Source organism: Ichthyophthirius multifiliis (genome assembly GCF_000220395.1).
Source record: "Ichthyophthirius multifiliis unplaced genomic scaffold scaff_1120509250589, whole genome shotgun sequence".
Lineage (NCBI taxonomy): Eukaryota > Ciliophora > Oligohymenophorea > Hymenostomatida > Ichthyophthirius > Ichthyophthirius multifiliis.
In genome coordinates this window covers 1-16594 of record NW_004086612.1, presented here as the reverse complement: position 1 = coordinate 16594, position 16594 = coordinate 1, and the positions used below count along the sequence as shown (strand labels likewise).

Sequence of the window (16594 nt, the reverse complement as noted above, 5' to 3'; positions counted from 1 at the left end):
AAACTTATATGTTTTTAGTTTGCATTTTTTTTAAGTCTGGTTAGTAAATGCTATATTATATTGTTAAAAAATAAATTATAAATATAATTATTTTGAATATTTACTGTTTTCCCTGTACCATCTAAACCAATTATTAATACTTTATATGTTGGTTTTTCAAAATAAACATTATATATAGCTTTTAGTAAAGAATACATTTTAAATAAAATAATTTTTAATTTATAAAAAAAATTTAATATAAATTATATAAGATTTTTAAATAAATAAAAAATAAATTATATATATTAAATATGTAAATATTAAAATTATAAAAAATTTTTAATAAAAATATAAATATATATATATATATATATATATATATATATTATAAATTTTCAATAATAATATATTTATTTTTTATTTATTTATATTTTAATTATTTATTATTTCTTCTTATTTTTTACATATTATTTATAATGTTTGTAGTTTATTAAATATTTTATTTACAATTTTACTTTTGAAAAATATTTATTTAATTATAAAAATAATTTTTTAAATTATTTTTTTTATTAATATAATAAGTATTTAAAATAATAATATATATATTTTTTTATAATTTCTTCAATTAATAATAAGTATATTAATTATTTTTAAAATAAATATTATAAATATTGAAATAATATATTTTTTTTTTAAATTATATCTCTCTAATCTTAAAATAAATATAATTTTAATAAAAAAAGATATATATAATAAAAATGTCTGTTCAAAATAAATCGAATATAGAATAATTATATGAAAAATATGAAAACTAACAAAAAGCTTAACCTTTTCTTGAACAAGAAAAATAATTATTAATGATAATAAATACAGGTATAATAATTTTTTTTTATTTTAATGAAAAAAAAATTATAGAATGCAATCCTACAGATGAAAATTTCAAAATAAAAGAAAAATGTTTTTATAGTTTAGCAGAATAATATAAAAAATAAAAGTAAATATAAATATAAATAAAATAAATATTTACATATATATATATAAATTTAATATATAAATATAAATATATATATATATTTATACATATTTATATATTTATTTATAAACAAGTAACGCTTAAAAAATCGGCGATTTAATTACAACCTAAAAAGAATAAATTAATTAGTTTACAAAGGCTAAAGCTGCAAAAGTAATAAAAAACTTAATTGAATATGTATCTTTAATGCCTAATACTGAAGATCTCTAGATTAAACTTTTTGAATATTTAATAGACTGGTGTAAACGTGAAGAAAGAACCTATTTAAGACATAGAATAGAAATAAAATTAGCTACTTTACACAATTAAAATTAAAACTATACTAAAGCTCTTTTATTAATAGAAAATATTCTAAAAGAAACTAGAAAAGCCGATGATAAATAATTACTAGTCGAAGCTTAATTAATTGAGTCAAAAATTTAATATTCTTTGGAAAATTTAGCAAAGTCAAAAGCATCTTTAACTGCTTCTAGAGCCTGTGCTAATTCTATCTATTGCTCTCCAGCTTTATAAGCTGATATAGATATGATGTCTGGTATTTTGTAAGCTGAAGATAAGGATTATAAAACAGCGTAAATTAAAATATTGATTTATATATAATATATTAAAATATATAGATATTCTTATTTTTATGAAGCTTTTGAAGCTTTAAATTCAGCAGATGATGTAAAAGCTATAAAAGCATTAAAATATATGCTTTTATGTAAAATCATGACTGGAAATTATGATGATATTAATTAATTATTAAGCGGAAAATATGGGCTTAAATATGCAGGAGATGATTTATAGGCTATGAAATAAATTACTTTAGCATATTAAGCTAATAGTCTTTAATAATTTAGTAAATTAATTACGGAATATTCTAAATGTATGAAACATTATATATATAAATATGTATATATATATATTTATATATATATATATATATATTTATATATAGAAATCACTGGTGATGCGATTATTAAGAATTAATTAAATTAATTACATGATTAACTTTTAGAATAAAACTTATTTCGAGTTATAGAACCTTATACTAGAGTGTAAATTAGTCATATATCTGAATAGATTAAATTAAATTAGGAATTAATTTAATCAAAGTTAATATTAAATTTATATATATAAATAAATATATTAATAAAATATTTAATATATATTATTCATTTAAATATATTTTTTTGTTAAGATTATCAGAATTAATTTTAGATAAGAAAATCGATGGAACCTTAGATCAAGGAAGTGGCTGTTTAATTTTATTTGATGATATAAAATGTGACGTAATTATAATAAATATAATTTTTTTTTATATGATTTTAATTAGGATTTGTATAAAAATGCTTTAGAGCATAACAATTAAATGGAGAAAGTAACTGAAAAATTATTTTAGAAGGCTAAATAACTTAAACTTTGAAAAAAAAAACAAAAAAAACCAAAAATTTAAAAAGAGATTTAATATTAAATATACTATATTATATTTTATTAATAAATATTATACGTATATAATTGAATAAATATAAAAAAATTATATATTAGAATAAATAATATATATATAAATATATATTTATATTTATAATTTAATATCTAATTATGCAATTATAAATTTTTTTATTATAAACTTAAATTAAAAAATACATATATATATATATTTTAAGTTATATCATAAAAATTAAATATAAAAATAATAAAATTTAATGAACTAAACTGAAGATGATTTAAACACTTCTTTAACACCTTCCATACATAAAGGAATGCTTTTATAATAACGTTATTTTATAAAGTAAAAATTGGGTGAAGGTTCTTTTGGCAAAATATTTTTATGTTCAGATATAACAAATAATCAACAATATGCTTTAAAATGTGAAGAAAAAATTTACGTTAGTTTAGTATGTTAATAAAGGAAATCAAACTAATGTATTTGTTAAAGGAAGAGGAAGGTTTTCCATAAATAATAGGGTACGGAAAAACTAGCTCATTTAATTATGCCATTATGACTTTTTTAGGAAAGAACTTATCATAAATATCAGCCAAATGTGGGAATAAATTGTCTCTTTATTCAACTATATAAGTTGGATTATAATTATTAGATAGAATAGAGTGTTTTCATAAATATGGACTTATACACAGAGATATAAAACCAGAAAATATAGTTATCGGAAACGAAGAATAATACGAAAAAATATTTTTATTAGATTTTGGTTTGGCAAAATTTTATAGGTATAATAAAAATATATATATAAAAAAATATATATATGTATATTTAAATATAAAAATTATAGAGATAAATAAAAAGTACATATACCTTATGTAAATAAAAAAGGTATAAATATAATTAAAAATATATATATATATATATATATATATACATATATATATATATTAAATACATATATCTATATTATTTTTTTTCTATAAAAAATAAAAGGAATGATTGGTACAGCTAGATTTGCTAGTATAAATGCGCATAATGGAATAGAATAATCACGAAGAGATGATTTAGAGAGTTTTGGATATACTCTAGTATATATATTGAGAGGAAAATTAGCTTGGTAGTGTACGAATTTAGGAAAAAGTAGAAATGAGAAATATTAAAGAATAAAAGAAATAAAAGAAAATATTACACTAGAAAAATTATGTGAAGGTTGTCCAAAAGAATTTTAGAGTTTTTTTTAACTTATTAGAAATCTAAAATTTACCGAAGAACCTTAGTACGATGTATATAGGGAAATTTTTCGAAGTTGTTTAATAAACAGAAAAAACTAAGATAATAATAGATTAGATTGGGAAAATTTACCTGAATATAGGAGAAATAAAAACACTTCAATTATTTTATAGAATAATAATTTATAAAATTCGCTTATTAATTTTCCAGTTTTAAATAATAATAATAATAATATAAATGCTATTAAATTAAATTCAATGCCTGTAATAAGTGAGAACAAAAATCTATATTAAAATAAAGAAAGTTCGAATATATTAGTAGTCCCTTAATACTTGTCCAAAGAATAAATTTCAATTTCTTCTTTTGGGGGTTCTAGTAAATAGAATAATTATTTTACTTTTTCTTAAGAAGATTCTATTTAGGACGAAGGATAGGTAGTTTCTTCGAATTTAATTAATAAAGATGTTAATTTTTTAAATCCGTAAATTATTAGGAATGATATTAGGAAAAATTCGATTTTTTTTATTATTGATGGTGATATAAAAAGAAATAGTAATAATAATGAACATTAGGAAGATTTTAATAAATTTTAATAATAAAATAATGATAAATAAAATACAGAAATTTAAGAATATTAAGAAGTAAATTCTAAATTTTCAATATATTAATAAGATTAGAGTATCTTTTAAGCCTTAAATGAAAATGTATTGGATAATAATAGTAGCTCACCAATAAAAGTTAATGTTTTTATAACATAATTGAATAAAAACAATTTAAACATTTGATAGAATTTTATTACTTAAATATATATATTAATTTTTTTTTTATTTTTTTTTATTTTTTTCAATAATTTTTTTATAATAAAAAAAAAAAAATTAGAGAAAAAATAAATTAAAAAAAAAAAAAAAAAAAGACATACTATAAAGTAATATATTTAAAGCTAATTTTATCTTTTATTAATATTTATATTTTGTTTATATATTAATTTTAAATATATTTTTATATATATTTACTTATATTAATATAATTAAATTCTTTTTAGTTTCAATCATTAGATATAGAGTTTTCTAAATTATATCCAGTAACTGTTGATTTATTATTAGATTTATAACTAGCTTAGAAAGAAAGTACTCCATTAATTTTTTATTTGACATTATTTTCATCATTATAATATAATTTCCATTTGGATACAATTTTAGTATCGAAGAATTATTTTGCTACTAAATAAAGTTTTATTTATTAAACTTCATTATTATTAGAAAAATCATATGTTGTAAAATCTTTATTTGCAATATCAAAATATTAATCTTTTTTTTATTCAATGAAAACCTATTTAGGCCATATACTATTATTTGTTCTTTATATTTCGAAGATAAGAATTCTCATTTCGTTTTCCGTAAATTCAATTAATTACTTATTATTGGGATAACTAATAACATCAAACTAGCATTATTATTTATTATTATTTAATTCGAATAAATTATTTAATTGTTATTTATATTTTTATTATTCTTTAATATTTTTATTTAAATTCTATATAGACAATTATTACTATTCACATATATTATTACTACTGGAAGTATTTCCATTAAAATTTTGAATATTAAAAACTTATTTTAATTCCGGGAAAATATTACATAATTTTTACTCCACTTATTTTTCTATTTACTCTATTTATTAAGATCTTTTAATAAACCCTGTATTTTCACAAACTGTACAAAATTCAGCTTTCCTTTAAATACCTCCCTCGCATTAATAGCATTAATATTATGTGTATATTTTATTATTTGTAGGGACTACCATTAAGGGAGGTTTTTGATTTTATAATTATCTTACACTTCTTCTTAAGTTTTTTAAAAATCTTCAAACGATTCGTCTATTTTAGCTTGTATTTTTATTAAAATTTCAGCGCTATTTTATTAAGATTTGCTTTGTTTTAAAATACAGTGCTTCCAGTTATCATTGTCGCATATTAAAACTTAAGTATCTGGAGTACGATACCAATATATATTTATATCGAAAGTAATTTAAAGTTTACGTTTAATTTTTTCTTTCATTTCATAAAGGTTATCTGTATAATCGTAAATTTCGTAGTCAATATTATTATAGTTTATTAATATTATTATGTTTTCCATTAATATATATATATAAAAAAAAAAATATATTTTTTTTTTAATAATATAAATTTATTTTTTATTATGTAAAAATATAAAGATTTTTTTTGAAAATATCTCAATATATAAAAAAATGATTTATATAAAATAAATATTTTATTAAAAATAAAACTATAAAATTAACAAATTCAACTTTTCATTAAATACAATATTCAAGTCTAGATCAAAATTAAGTGAATTTTATAAAAATGTCCATCCTGATATATTAGGAAACGCTCCTGAAAAAATAAAAGAGGAAAATTCTCGTTCATTAAAAATTCTGAATTCATATTTAGATTCACTTTCCTAAAATTCGGGAGTTTCAAAACAAAGGCTTTGCTTTTATTTGCCTGATAAAGTAAATAAAAAAGCAAAAAAATATTTATAAATTGAAGGTAATTATATAAATATATAACTTGTATTTATTTATTTATAAAAAAATAGTAAATCTAAATGAAATATAAGCTAATGTAACATAAGAAACACTTTAATCACATATAGAATAGTATATTTATACAATATAATTATATAAATATGTATATATATAATAGATCTATATAAATATTATAAAATGAACTTAAAATAGTTAGATTATAAACGAATCCTTACTTGGCAAAATAATTAAGAGAGTAGAGTGAGGAATAATAGTTTGTAGATGAAGGAATAGACGAAGATGTTTAATTTAAGAAATATTAAGAAACAATGGAACCTTTTGATAAAAATGAAGTAATTATCATTTATTTTAGTCAATATATATATTTATATTTTTAAAAAACAGACTTTAATAGATTCCATATATAAAAAAAATGCAAAAGATAGAATAGGAAAATTATTATTTTAATAAATAACATCAATAAATTAATAGAAAATTTTAGATTCAGTTAGATAAGAAATGTATAGTATGGATATGAAGTCTTAAAAACCATTATTATGGGCTAAAATAGTAGCAGAAGATTCTCAATATAAAGGAAATATTGAAAAATTATTTTAATAATTAATTGATCCTAGATTAATATATTTAGATAACAAATTAAAAAATAAATAAATTAATTAATGTATAAAAATATATATATATATATATATATATATATGTATATATATATTATTATTATTTTTAGTTGTCAAAACATTAATTATAAATAATGATTAAGATTATTTTTCTGAGAAATTCTAATAAGTAATTGATGTTTTTTAACATATGGAAAATTAATAACCACCTATAGGCTTATATGTAACAAAATTATATAGTGGTAAAGATATTCCTGGTTTTTTTCAGTATAAATAAAATAAATTTTTAATTTTATCTATATAATTAAAAAAAGATTCCATATAATTTTAAGTTGAATGAAATTTTAGGATAATATGAATTGCATGTTGCTGACGCTATATAAGCTAGATAAGAAATCGATGAATTATATATTAGAGTGGAGAAATTATAGAAAGATATTTAAAAAACCTACGAATTAAAACCTATTAAAATAGATTTAGCAATAAGTAGAGAAGAATATGAGAATTAAATTTTATTTTTAAAAAAATTAAAGAAGATTTTAATTGAAATATTTATTAATGATAGAGACTTATTATAAAATTTAAAAAATAAATAAATTATTTGTCATTAAAATTAAGAAAAATTCTAAGAAAGCATAAAATATAAAAATAAATCAATTATTAATTTAAATTATAACTTCACATAATAAAATTTTATTGAATAAATAGTATGAATATTATTTATTTTTTAAATTAAACTAAAATAATTTTTTCATTAAAAATTAACAATTAAAATAAAAAATGAATAAACATATTTAAAGATATAAATATAAATATAGAAGATAATATATATGTAAATATTAATATTTATATATTATTTTATTTCCGTATATAGTTATATATATATATTAATATTTATATATAAATATACATCTATAATATATATATTCACTATATTATTTATTAAACATCATTTCTTATCATTTTATAATTACTTAATTTCATCTTTATTTGCATTTTTTTAAAGAAGTAAAGTCGTGCATCCATCAAAAGCACTTGTTATTAAAAAATCGTCAAAATTTTCTAAATAACCTATTCCTTCTTAGTTTATTTAGAAAAAAAAGTTTCCTTTAACATTCCTGATTTTTTTGTCTTATCATATTAAACTTATATTGGTAATTATTATTAATTATATTGATAATCTTACTGTTCAATATCATCCAAATCTTATTTTTTAAATTCTACAAAACAAATTCGGCCGTCATAACTTGCGGATACTATTCTTAGAACTATATCATTCGTATGATACATAATAGATCTCGAAACGAAACTATAATGACCTGTAATTCTCCTATATGTGTTCAATCTGGGGTTCAAAATGATAAAAGTGTCATCTTGACAACTTATACATATTAAAGAAGTACCCTTTTCATCTATAGAGAATGCATTTATACCCCCATAATTAACTTTAAAGGAATATACAGGTATAAAATCATTTATTTCTAATACTTTTAAATAACCTTCTAATGTAGATATGGCTATAAGTTATTGTTTTAAATAGAAATTAGTTTATAAAAGTGTCATCTTGACAACTTATTAAATGCATAGAAGTAATTGATTTAGATTTAAACTTGATATATTTATGAGGTCCTTTTGATAAATCTGTTTTTAGATTCGAAAAAGAATAAGATTAAAAAATAGAATTATTAATTATTTAAACTTAATAATTTTATAAAGAAGAAATATTATTTTCAATTATTTATTAAAAGCTTAAATTTCTTTCTTTTTCTTTTATAAATTATTAAAATTCGAAATTTTCTTAATTACTATTAAAGGAGTATTAAATAATAGTAGAATCTTAAAAAAGTACATAAAAAGTTAAACCATTTTATGAAGTGCATATTTTAGTTATTTTTTTCTAATGCCAAGTCTCATTTCCTATTAAATCAATACAATTATACCTATTAATAAACTTTCCATTTAGTACTGACATAATAAGAATTTATCCGCTTTAAATTCCTATAAACATATATAGTTCTTAAATGTTATTTATTTCTTTTTTATAAATTTATGATAATCTATGATATTTTTTTATTGTATTTAATCTGTTAGGTCTATTGAATTTATTATTTGGATTTTTTCTTAGGGGTTTTAGAGGTTTATTTTTAATATCTTTATACTCTCAATTGTATTTAAAGCTAAATAATATTAAGGATTTTATGTACTAGTTTATGGCTTGATAATAGAATATGAAGGAAGGGAATAATAAGGATATTTAAAGTCCATTCTAGTATTTATGTTAACAAGAAATTCTACAAAAAGATTATTTGAATAACTTTAACATTATGATTATATCTATTGGGTTATTTTTTTTATTTAAAATATAATAAAATAATATATTTACTAAAAAATTACATGCTATAGATTTATTTAGTTGATTCATTTCAGATTTATTTATAAAACTTAAAAAAAAAAAACTTTTTTTTATTTAAATTTAAAAATAGATTATTATAAATGAATATATAATTATATATAAATATTTTTTCTATTATTTTATTATTTTAAAATTTATTAAAAATGCAATATGAACATAAAATTTACAATAAAAAATATATGTTTGTTTGGAATAGAATACATTAGATATATAATAATATAATGTATTAATAAAAAAAAAAAATTATATATATATATATATATATATATATATATAGATATATATATATATATTATTATCATAAATAAGATTTTAAATAATCATTTTTATTATAATCATTCTAAATATATTTATTATCAATATGAGTGATATTATTATATTCCTATTATTCTGCACATCTATTTTGTTAATGTAAATATTCTAAGTTTTAGAAATCAATGTTTTATAAGGTTTTTCTTTTTTAGCAAATATTGTTTAAACTATCATTTACATAAAAATTATTAGGGGTATATAAGTTATATTTATTATATTAGTTATTTTATATATTATTCGTATTAAATTTATGTATTTATTATTATACTAATTATACATATTAGCTTAATTAGTCATATATTTATTATTAATATTTTTGAAAATTTTTCATTTAATATTAATTAAAATTCTTTTCAGTTTTAAAATTATTATTCCATTTATATTATTAATCATTTCCTATATTACTTGTCTTTTAATCACTTATTAAATTTTCTTTTTTTAAAAAAATAGATAAAGGATGCTAAATTTTATATTTTTAATAATATCTTTCGTTTTTATCTATATAATAATTTTGGTAATCTAAACTTAGCTTTTATATTTCATTTGTATATGAATTATTTTAATATACTTTTTTATGTAGTTTTGAATATATATGCTATTATTAATTATTTAAATATAAAACTATAAATTATATATTAAATTATGATATTTTTACTTAATAGTAATCTCTGTAGTTTTTTTTACAAACACAACAATAAGAACATCTAGTATCTGGTTCAGGATAAAACTATATATGAAAATATATATATATTTATATATATATTTACTTTTATATAATTACATATATATATATATATATATATTTATATATTATTTTAATATTTTTTAAATTTTAATATATAAATTAATTTTTATTAATTACTATTTTATATTATTTTTTATTTTTCTTTATTAGCTTTTATAAGTATTTTTCTTTATTTAAGCAATCTTTTTCCTTTAATATGAACTTTTTTTTTTTTTAATATGTATGTTATTTATTTAAAAAAATTAAAATTCTTTTTTTTTATTTTTAATTTTTTTTTTTTAAAAAAAAAGCATATACACATAGACAAATATATATTTTTTAATTTTTACGTTTTCAGTTTCTAAAATAAAAGTTGGGTTATATGGCTTTTCGTCAAAATTTAATTTAGGTATAATGCTTTTATTACTTTTTATAAATAATTTTTTATTTTTTAAATTTTAGAGGCATTTTTTCTTAATAAAAATAAAATGTACTTTTTAGGTTTTAAATCTAATGTGACTAAGTTTTTATAATAACATTAATTATTAATTGGCTAAATTGAAAAAAAAAATATATTAGTTTATCTTTTAAAAAATAAAATAATATATTTAATATAATTTAATAATAATAGTTATATTAAATTTTTCATATTTACATTCTTTAGTTTGTTGGTAAATTTCTATCTAATATCATTTAAAAAAATAAAATAATAATTTTTTTTTTAATATAAAAATATTATATAATAAATTATAATTATTAATTAAAAATTTTAATATAAAAATAAATAAATATAAATATATTTATATATATATATTTATATTTTTGAAATGATTTTATATTTTATATTAATTTAGTATAAAAATCTATCTTTTTAAATTAACTTTGAATTCTTAAATTCTATTAATAAAAAATTTATCTATTTTTAATAAATATATGTTTATAAATAATGTTTTGTTATTTTTTTAAGTTTATAAATAAAATATATAATTTTTATATTAAATGCTAAATTAATTTTTTTTATATCTAAATTATGATAGAAGTTTTTTATTAAATGTTAATATAATTTGTATATTATATTATTATATTAAAAATCTAATATCATTTATATATTTTATAAAATTCTTAAAATTAGAAAACTAATGTCTTTTTCAAGCCAATATATTATTTTATATATATAAAAAAATACATTAGTATTTATATATAATCAATTAAGTTAAATTTTTAAATGAAATGATTTTTTTTTTGATATAAAAACTATTTATAAATATATTATAAATAACAAATTAAATTTTAAATTTTTTGAAAAATTAAAAACAATATATTTAAAAAATAAAAAATATTTTTTATGTTTTTTTTTTATTAAATTTAATTCATTATTTATAATATTAATATGTTAAATATTATATAATCTATTTATTTTAAATTATTCTAAAAAAATATTCTAAATTATTAAATATATATACAAAATAAATGAATATTAATTGTATAAAAAATAAATTATAAAATAATACATTTTTATAAGAATTTATAAGTAATATATATAGTAAAATATTATATATTTATATATATATATATTATTAATTGTATAATATTTATATCATTTATTGTATCTTTTTTATATATTTTTATATCATATTTATAATAAATATACTCTAAAAAATATACATTTTTTGTTATAAAACATATTTTATGTAAAATAAAAATAGATATAAATTAATATTTAATAATATTAAAAATAAATGATACATAAAAACAAAATATATATAAATATTATAAAATACAATTTATATATTAATTTTTTTTAAAATAATTTATAATTAGTCTATATTAAATAAATATTTTAATAAACACACAAAAAAAAAATATATATATATATATAAATAAAATCAATTTTCCTCAACTAAAGCATAATTATTTCTATAAACTCCTCCGATTTTCCCTATATTTCCTCCATTAAAAAGCTTATTATCTGCAAAATAAATACCAGAATGGACATCTTCCTTATTATGTTTCATGAATTTATTAAACATATAAATTTAATTATTTTCATCCACAACTGCAAAACTTCTATAAGAAGCCCCAAAACACTTAATTTTGCCTACATCTTTCGGCAAATCAAACAATTTAGGTAAATACGCTATTTTCATACCCGAATAGTAGATTTAATTATTTAATAATTTAACAACTAAAACATCTTCTCCGATTTTAAAATCTTCGATTTCTGCTTTAAAATTTTACATATGTAAATTAGCTGGAAAAGGCGCAGTTTCATGTAATTCGACTCCAATTTCATTTTATATACCCATTTATCCGAAATCATTAGAACCCCATCCAACTATTTTTCCATTCGAGAGTTTCGCTATAGAGTAATAATTGCAACTTTTTATTTTTTCAATAGTAGTTCCGTTTTGTTTTTCCCTTGTAAAATATTAATTCAATCTCGGCTTTAATTATTCGGTGAAAATTCCATCCCCAAAAATACCATGTTAACCCCTTCCCCATTAAAATAAGTCTTTCTCCTTAGTTAATGCATTACAAAATGCTACTCCACACGATATTTATATAGTTGGTGGTAGTTTTCTTAAAGATAAAACTGGTTAAGGGGTAAAATGGTGTTTTTAATCTCCATGACCTAAAGGACCGCCATCTTGGAATAAATACTTCAGTAAAAAGTTCCTTTATTTTCCACCGAAACCCCATGTCCATACATCACCATCGTGTGTAAGGGCTATTGTGAAATTATCACCGCATCCAACGTCAATTACTCGGAGATTTTTTTTTACAAAAAATTCAAGTAATTTAGGCTTTTCGTATTATTTGTTATCATTATGACCTAAACAACCATAGTTATTAGTTCCCCATGTATATAAGTGACCTTCGGTAGTTATTAAGGAGTTGTGACCTTAACCTAATCTTACTTTAGTTATTTTGTTATTTAATTCTTTGCCAGATGGATCTGTTAAAGTTAATTTACGGGGGATTAGGTCAGATCCTAAAGCACCTGACCAGGTGTATAGGTTATAACCTTTTGGAGAAGTTGAAGAGAAATTATAGAGGATTTTCGATAATTTTAATAACATATTTTTTTATTTAATTTTTTGTTTTATTAATTAGTTTTATATCTTAATTTTTTTTTTTTTTTTATTAATATTTTATTTATTAAAAAATATAATTATATATGTTTATATATATATTTATTTTTTATTATTTTATATATTTTTTATTTAATTAAATTTTTTATATTGTATATATACATATGTTTTATCTAAAATAAGATTTAGTTAAAAATAAAAATATATTATGTATAATAGCATTAATATTTAATTAAATTTCATAGTTATATAATAAAATACATATATTTTTTTAAAGTATATATTGTTTATATTAAAGTAGCTAATTTAATATATATATATATAGATTAAGAATAAACTTCATATTACAAATAAGAATTTTAGTTTAAAAAAATAAAATATTTAATAAAGATAATTTTATAAATAAGTATATTAAATAATACATTTTAAATAAGTTAATAATTTAAAATAAGAATAGTTATATGAATTAATAAAATAAAAACTAAGAAAATAAAAATAAATATATATAATTGAAAATAAATAAACAATAATTATTATTATGATTTATAGAAAAATAATATTTAAATAAGAATAGTGAAAAATAAAAAATAAATGAACTTATTTATAAAAAAAATATAAATAAAAAAATAATATATATAAAAACAAATAATAAAAAAATGTATATAAATTTATAAAAAATAAAAAATTATATAATAATATATAAATATATTTATATATTTATATATTTTTATATATTTATTTAAATATATAATTATATATATTTTTACATATAAATTATTAAATATATATACTTATTTTTTCTCATATATTTATAATCTAATTTAATTATTTTTTATTATATATTAAAATATATATTTTATAATAAATAAATAATTTTAAAATTATATAAATTAAAAATTAATTTATGAATAATATCCAAAAATTATTATATTCTTCAAATTTAACTTTATAACCCTAAATTAAAAAATACTATATAAAATCAACTGGAACAAACTGCAAAACAATATCTTATCCTTAAAACACTAACTTTTAAATTGGAACTGACACTCCAAAAGATCGAGGAGGTACGAATCAATATCCATAACCTATAGAATTACTTTTATCATCTTTTATAGGCTGTGAATAAGCTACTGCCTAATATGTAGCCAAACAATTATAAGTAAAAATTGATAAAATTGATTTCAATATAGAAGCTGAAAGGGATGAAAATGGTGCTAAATACCTTCCAATAGAAGAAGATGCTCCAGTATTTTCCCGTTTATAGCAAATATAAGGCGAAGCAATTGTACATGGCGATATAGATGAAGAAACAATAATTAAAATAGGCAAAATAGTTGAAAAAAGATGTCCTATAGCTAATATGATAATTTAATCTGGATGTATATTAAATGTGTAATGGAAGAAAAATAAATGAATAATTATACAAATACATATATATATATATAATATTTTAAAAAAACTTTTTAAATTAAAATCTAATTAATATTATCTTGTTTTTTCTAAATACATGTTTTTCCTTTTTTTTTTTTTTTTTTGGTTTTTTATCATGTTTACTTAAAATTAAGAAGAATTACAGGTTGAAAACAAGGTTTTTTTGGAGTTTTTTTAATGTTAAAAATCTGTATGTAAATGGTCGTTTTGTATCAGTTTTTTACAGTTATATATCTTTATCAATATAAGTGTATTAGCATAATAATATAGAGATTTATTATGCATTTTTTTATTTTTTTGGAGTTTGTTTAGCCATTTAATTCCTTCACTTATTTAAAACATTAGGCTTTTAGTGTCTATTTATGATCGAATATATTAAATTCATTATATTTGTCTATTAATATTTCCTTATAAAATTTATTTATTTACATATAAGTAGTTATTCTTTTATTGTAAAAAGACCTTTTTTTTCTTCAATTTAGGAATACATTTTTTTATTATTTGGAGTCTATTTAGATGTTTTTTCTGTTCTTCTTATATGATTTCTTCTTGTTTTTATATTTTAATACTTATTAGTTGGTTTTTTTTTGGTTAAACTAGAATCAGTTTCAGAATCGAATAGTGATATAAATCATTAGATTGATTATTCTTAATATAAAATGAAGGATAAACTATTAATATAATAATTTTAATAAATACAAACACTTTAAAAACTATCTAATAAAAAGATATTTAGTAGAAATAGACTTTATTTTTAATGAGTTTATTATACGTAATATTAAATTATTAATGAACTTTTTTACTAAAGTATAAAAATTATTGTCTATAGTGCCAAAAATAGTTATTTAATTAAAATATTATTAATTAATATAAAGTAAATATTAAAATACATTCGAAAAAACTTATATGTAAAAGCATAGGCTTTCTCATTTTAAAGAAAATATTGTTTATATGTAGTTTTTTTTATTAAAGTTTTTTACAAATATTTATTAATATATATAGGTGTAGTTTTAATTAGATTCTATATAAATATTTACAATATTTATTATAAATAGTAAAGATAATATTTTATTTTAAATAATAAAAATCAAATTAATATTTAAATTTTTATTTTTTTAAATAAATAAAAAATTATAAATTTTATGTTAAAAATTATTTTTATTTAGTATATAAAATAAAAATATATTTATATTAAAATATATCTTTTTCCATTAAAAAATTCTTTATAATAAAATAAAAATAAGTATTTGGTATTCTTTCTATATTTTTAACTAGTTTTCGATATAATCAAATTTATTTTTTTATTTAATAAAAAAAAAGAACATTTTTTTTAAAGAAAACTTTAAATTAATATAAAAAAAAATTAATATCAATAAAAGATCTTATTTTATATACTAAATTTGTATTTTATTTTATTTTTTTTAAAAAAGAAATGTATTCTAACAATAAAAAACAATAATTTTTTTTCGAAAAATTTAAAAGTTTTTTTTTAAATTTTTTTGTTATTTTTAATATTTTATTTTTACTACAAAATACTTTTATTTTTTATTATTATTAATTTAAAAGGTTAAAAATTAGTTTTTTTATTTTTTTTATTACAAAAATGGTATTTTTTTTTAATATTTTTTGTTTTGTTTTTTAAGTTTTATATAGACACAAAATTATATAATTTTTTTTTTTTTTTTTTTTTTTTTTTTTTGAATAAAAAGGGGGGAAAATATAAAGTAAAAAAATTATAATTTATATTTTTTAATTTAATTTAATAAAAAAAAAAATAATAACAACAAAAAAAA

At 16.4% G+C, this 16594-nt stretch overlaps 6 protein-coding genes across 6 annotated transcripts, besides 39 other annotated features; 4 read left to right on the top strand and 2 right to left on the bottom strand. All coding sequences in view use genetic code 6, as the record gives it.

Moving 5' to 3' along the window:
• Positions 1-235: 235 nt before the first annotated feature.
• Positions 236-364: a microsatellite.
• Positions 328-369: a microsatellite.
• A 12-nt stretch (positions 370-381) lies between these two features.
• Positions 382-428: a microsatellite.
• A 71-nt stretch (positions 429-499) lies between these two features.
• Positions 500-540: a microsatellite.
• A 178-nt stretch (positions 541-718) lies between these two features.
• Positions 719-2542, top strand: IMG5_083610 (pci domain protein; the record flags this gene model as incomplete). Its single annotated transcript, XM_004036364.1, has 7 exons — positions 719-852; positions 895-973; positions 1087-1584; positions 1630-1880; positions 1953-2109; positions 2196-2286; positions 2331-2542. Coding segments are annotated over 7 exons (1299 nt in total), but the record flags the coding sequence as incomplete, so codon positions are not given.
• Positions 975-1050: a microsatellite.
• Positions 978-1046: a microsatellite.
• Positions 978-1052: a microsatellite.
• Positions 999-1071: a microsatellite.
• Positions 1007-1071: a microsatellite.
• Positions 1013-1046: a microsatellite.
• Positions 1892-1951: a microsatellite.
• Positions 2543-2877: 335 nt separating the features above from the next.
• On the top strand, positions 2878-4453 carry IMG5_083600 (protein kinase domain protein; the record flags this gene model as incomplete). The annotated part of the gene is made up of 3 exons (XM_004036363.1): positions 2878-3223; positions 3286-3326; positions 3432-4453. Exons 1-3 carry the CDS (start codon positions 2895-2897, stop codon positions 4451-4453), a joined length of 1392 nt encoding a protein of 463 aa, XP_004036411.1. The 5' UTR covers positions 2878-2894.
• Positions 3225-3259: a microsatellite.
• Positions 3225-3260: a microsatellite.
• Positions 3247-3360: a microsatellite.
• Positions 3345-3405: a microsatellite.
• Positions 4454-4485: 32 nt separating the features above from the next.
• Positions 4486-4512: a microsatellite.
• A 643-nt stretch (positions 4513-5155) lies between these two features.
• Positions 5156-5195: a microsatellite.
• Positions 5196-5904: 709 nt separating this feature from the next.
• Positions 5905-5952: a microsatellite.
• IMG5_083590 (hypothetical protein) lies at positions 5916-7165 on the top strand (the record flags this gene model as incomplete). Its single annotated transcript, XM_004036362.1, has 6 exons — positions 5916-6216; positions 6266-6326; positions 6373-6547; positions 6600-6876; positions 6940-7096; positions 7144-7165. 6 exons carry the CDS (start codon positions 5916-5918, stop codon positions 7163-7165), a joined length of 993 nt encoding a protein of 330 aa, XP_004036410.1.
• Positions 6317-6390: a microsatellite.
• Positions 6875-6924: a microsatellite.
• Positions 6885-6924: a microsatellite.
• A 2321-nt stretch (positions 7166-9486) lies between the features above and the next one.
• Positions 9487-9535: a microsatellite.
• A 214-nt stretch (positions 9536-9749) lies between these two features.
• Positions 9750-9790: a microsatellite.
• Positions 9791-10293: 503 nt separating this feature from the next.
• Positions 10294-10365: a microsatellite.
• Positions 10295-10370: a microsatellite.
• A 182-nt stretch (positions 10371-10552) lies between these two features.
• Positions 10553-10581: a microsatellite.
• A 485-nt stretch (positions 10582-11066) lies between these two features.
• Positions 11067-11098: a microsatellite.
• A 164-nt stretch (positions 11099-11262) lies between these two features.
• Positions 11263-11309: a microsatellite.
• A 520-nt stretch (positions 11310-11829) lies between these two features.
• Positions 11830-11919: a microsatellite.
• Positions 11870-11919: a microsatellite.
• Positions 11920-12097: 178 nt separating this feature from the next.
• On the bottom strand, positions 12098-13375 carry IMG5_083580 (regulator of chromosome condensation protein, putative). The gene has a single exon (XM_004036361.1). It carries the CDS (start codon positions 13356-13358, stop codon positions 12165-12167), a length of 1194 nt encoding a protein of 397 aa, XP_004036409.1. The 5' UTR covers positions 13359-13375; the 3' UTR covers positions 12098-12164.
• A 411-nt stretch (positions 13376-13786) lies between these two features.
• Positions 13787-13822: a microsatellite.
• Positions 13823-13972: 150 nt separating this feature from the next.
• Positions 13973-14037: a microsatellite.
• Positions 13976-14027: a microsatellite.
• A 36-nt stretch (positions 14038-14073) lies between the features above and the next one.
• Positions 14074-14133: a microsatellite.
• Positions 14090-14142: a microsatellite.
• Positions 14098-14148: a microsatellite.
• Positions 14149-14274: 126 nt separating this feature from the next.
• Positions 14275-14784, top strand: IMG5_083570 (hypothetical protein; the record flags this gene model as incomplete). Its single annotated transcript, XM_004036360.1, has 1 exon — positions 14275-14784. One exon carries the CDS (start codon positions 14275-14277, stop codon positions 14782-14784), a length of 510 nt encoding a protein of 169 aa, XP_004036408.1.
• Positions 14785-15050: 266 nt separating this feature from the next.
• On the bottom strand, positions 15051-15511 carry IMG5_083560 (hypothetical protein; the record flags this gene model as incomplete). The annotated part of the gene is made up of 1 exon (XM_004036359.1): positions 15051-15511. A coding segment is annotated over one exon (327 nt), but the record flags the coding sequence as incomplete, so codon positions are not given.
• Positions 15512-15635: 124 nt separating this feature from the next.
• Positions 15636-15669: a microsatellite.
• Positions 15670-16470: 801 nt separating this feature from the next.
• Positions 16471-16500: a microsatellite.
• Positions 16501-16561: 61 nt separating this feature from the next.
• Positions 16562-16593: a microsatellite.
• Position 16594: the final 1 nt, after the last annotated feature.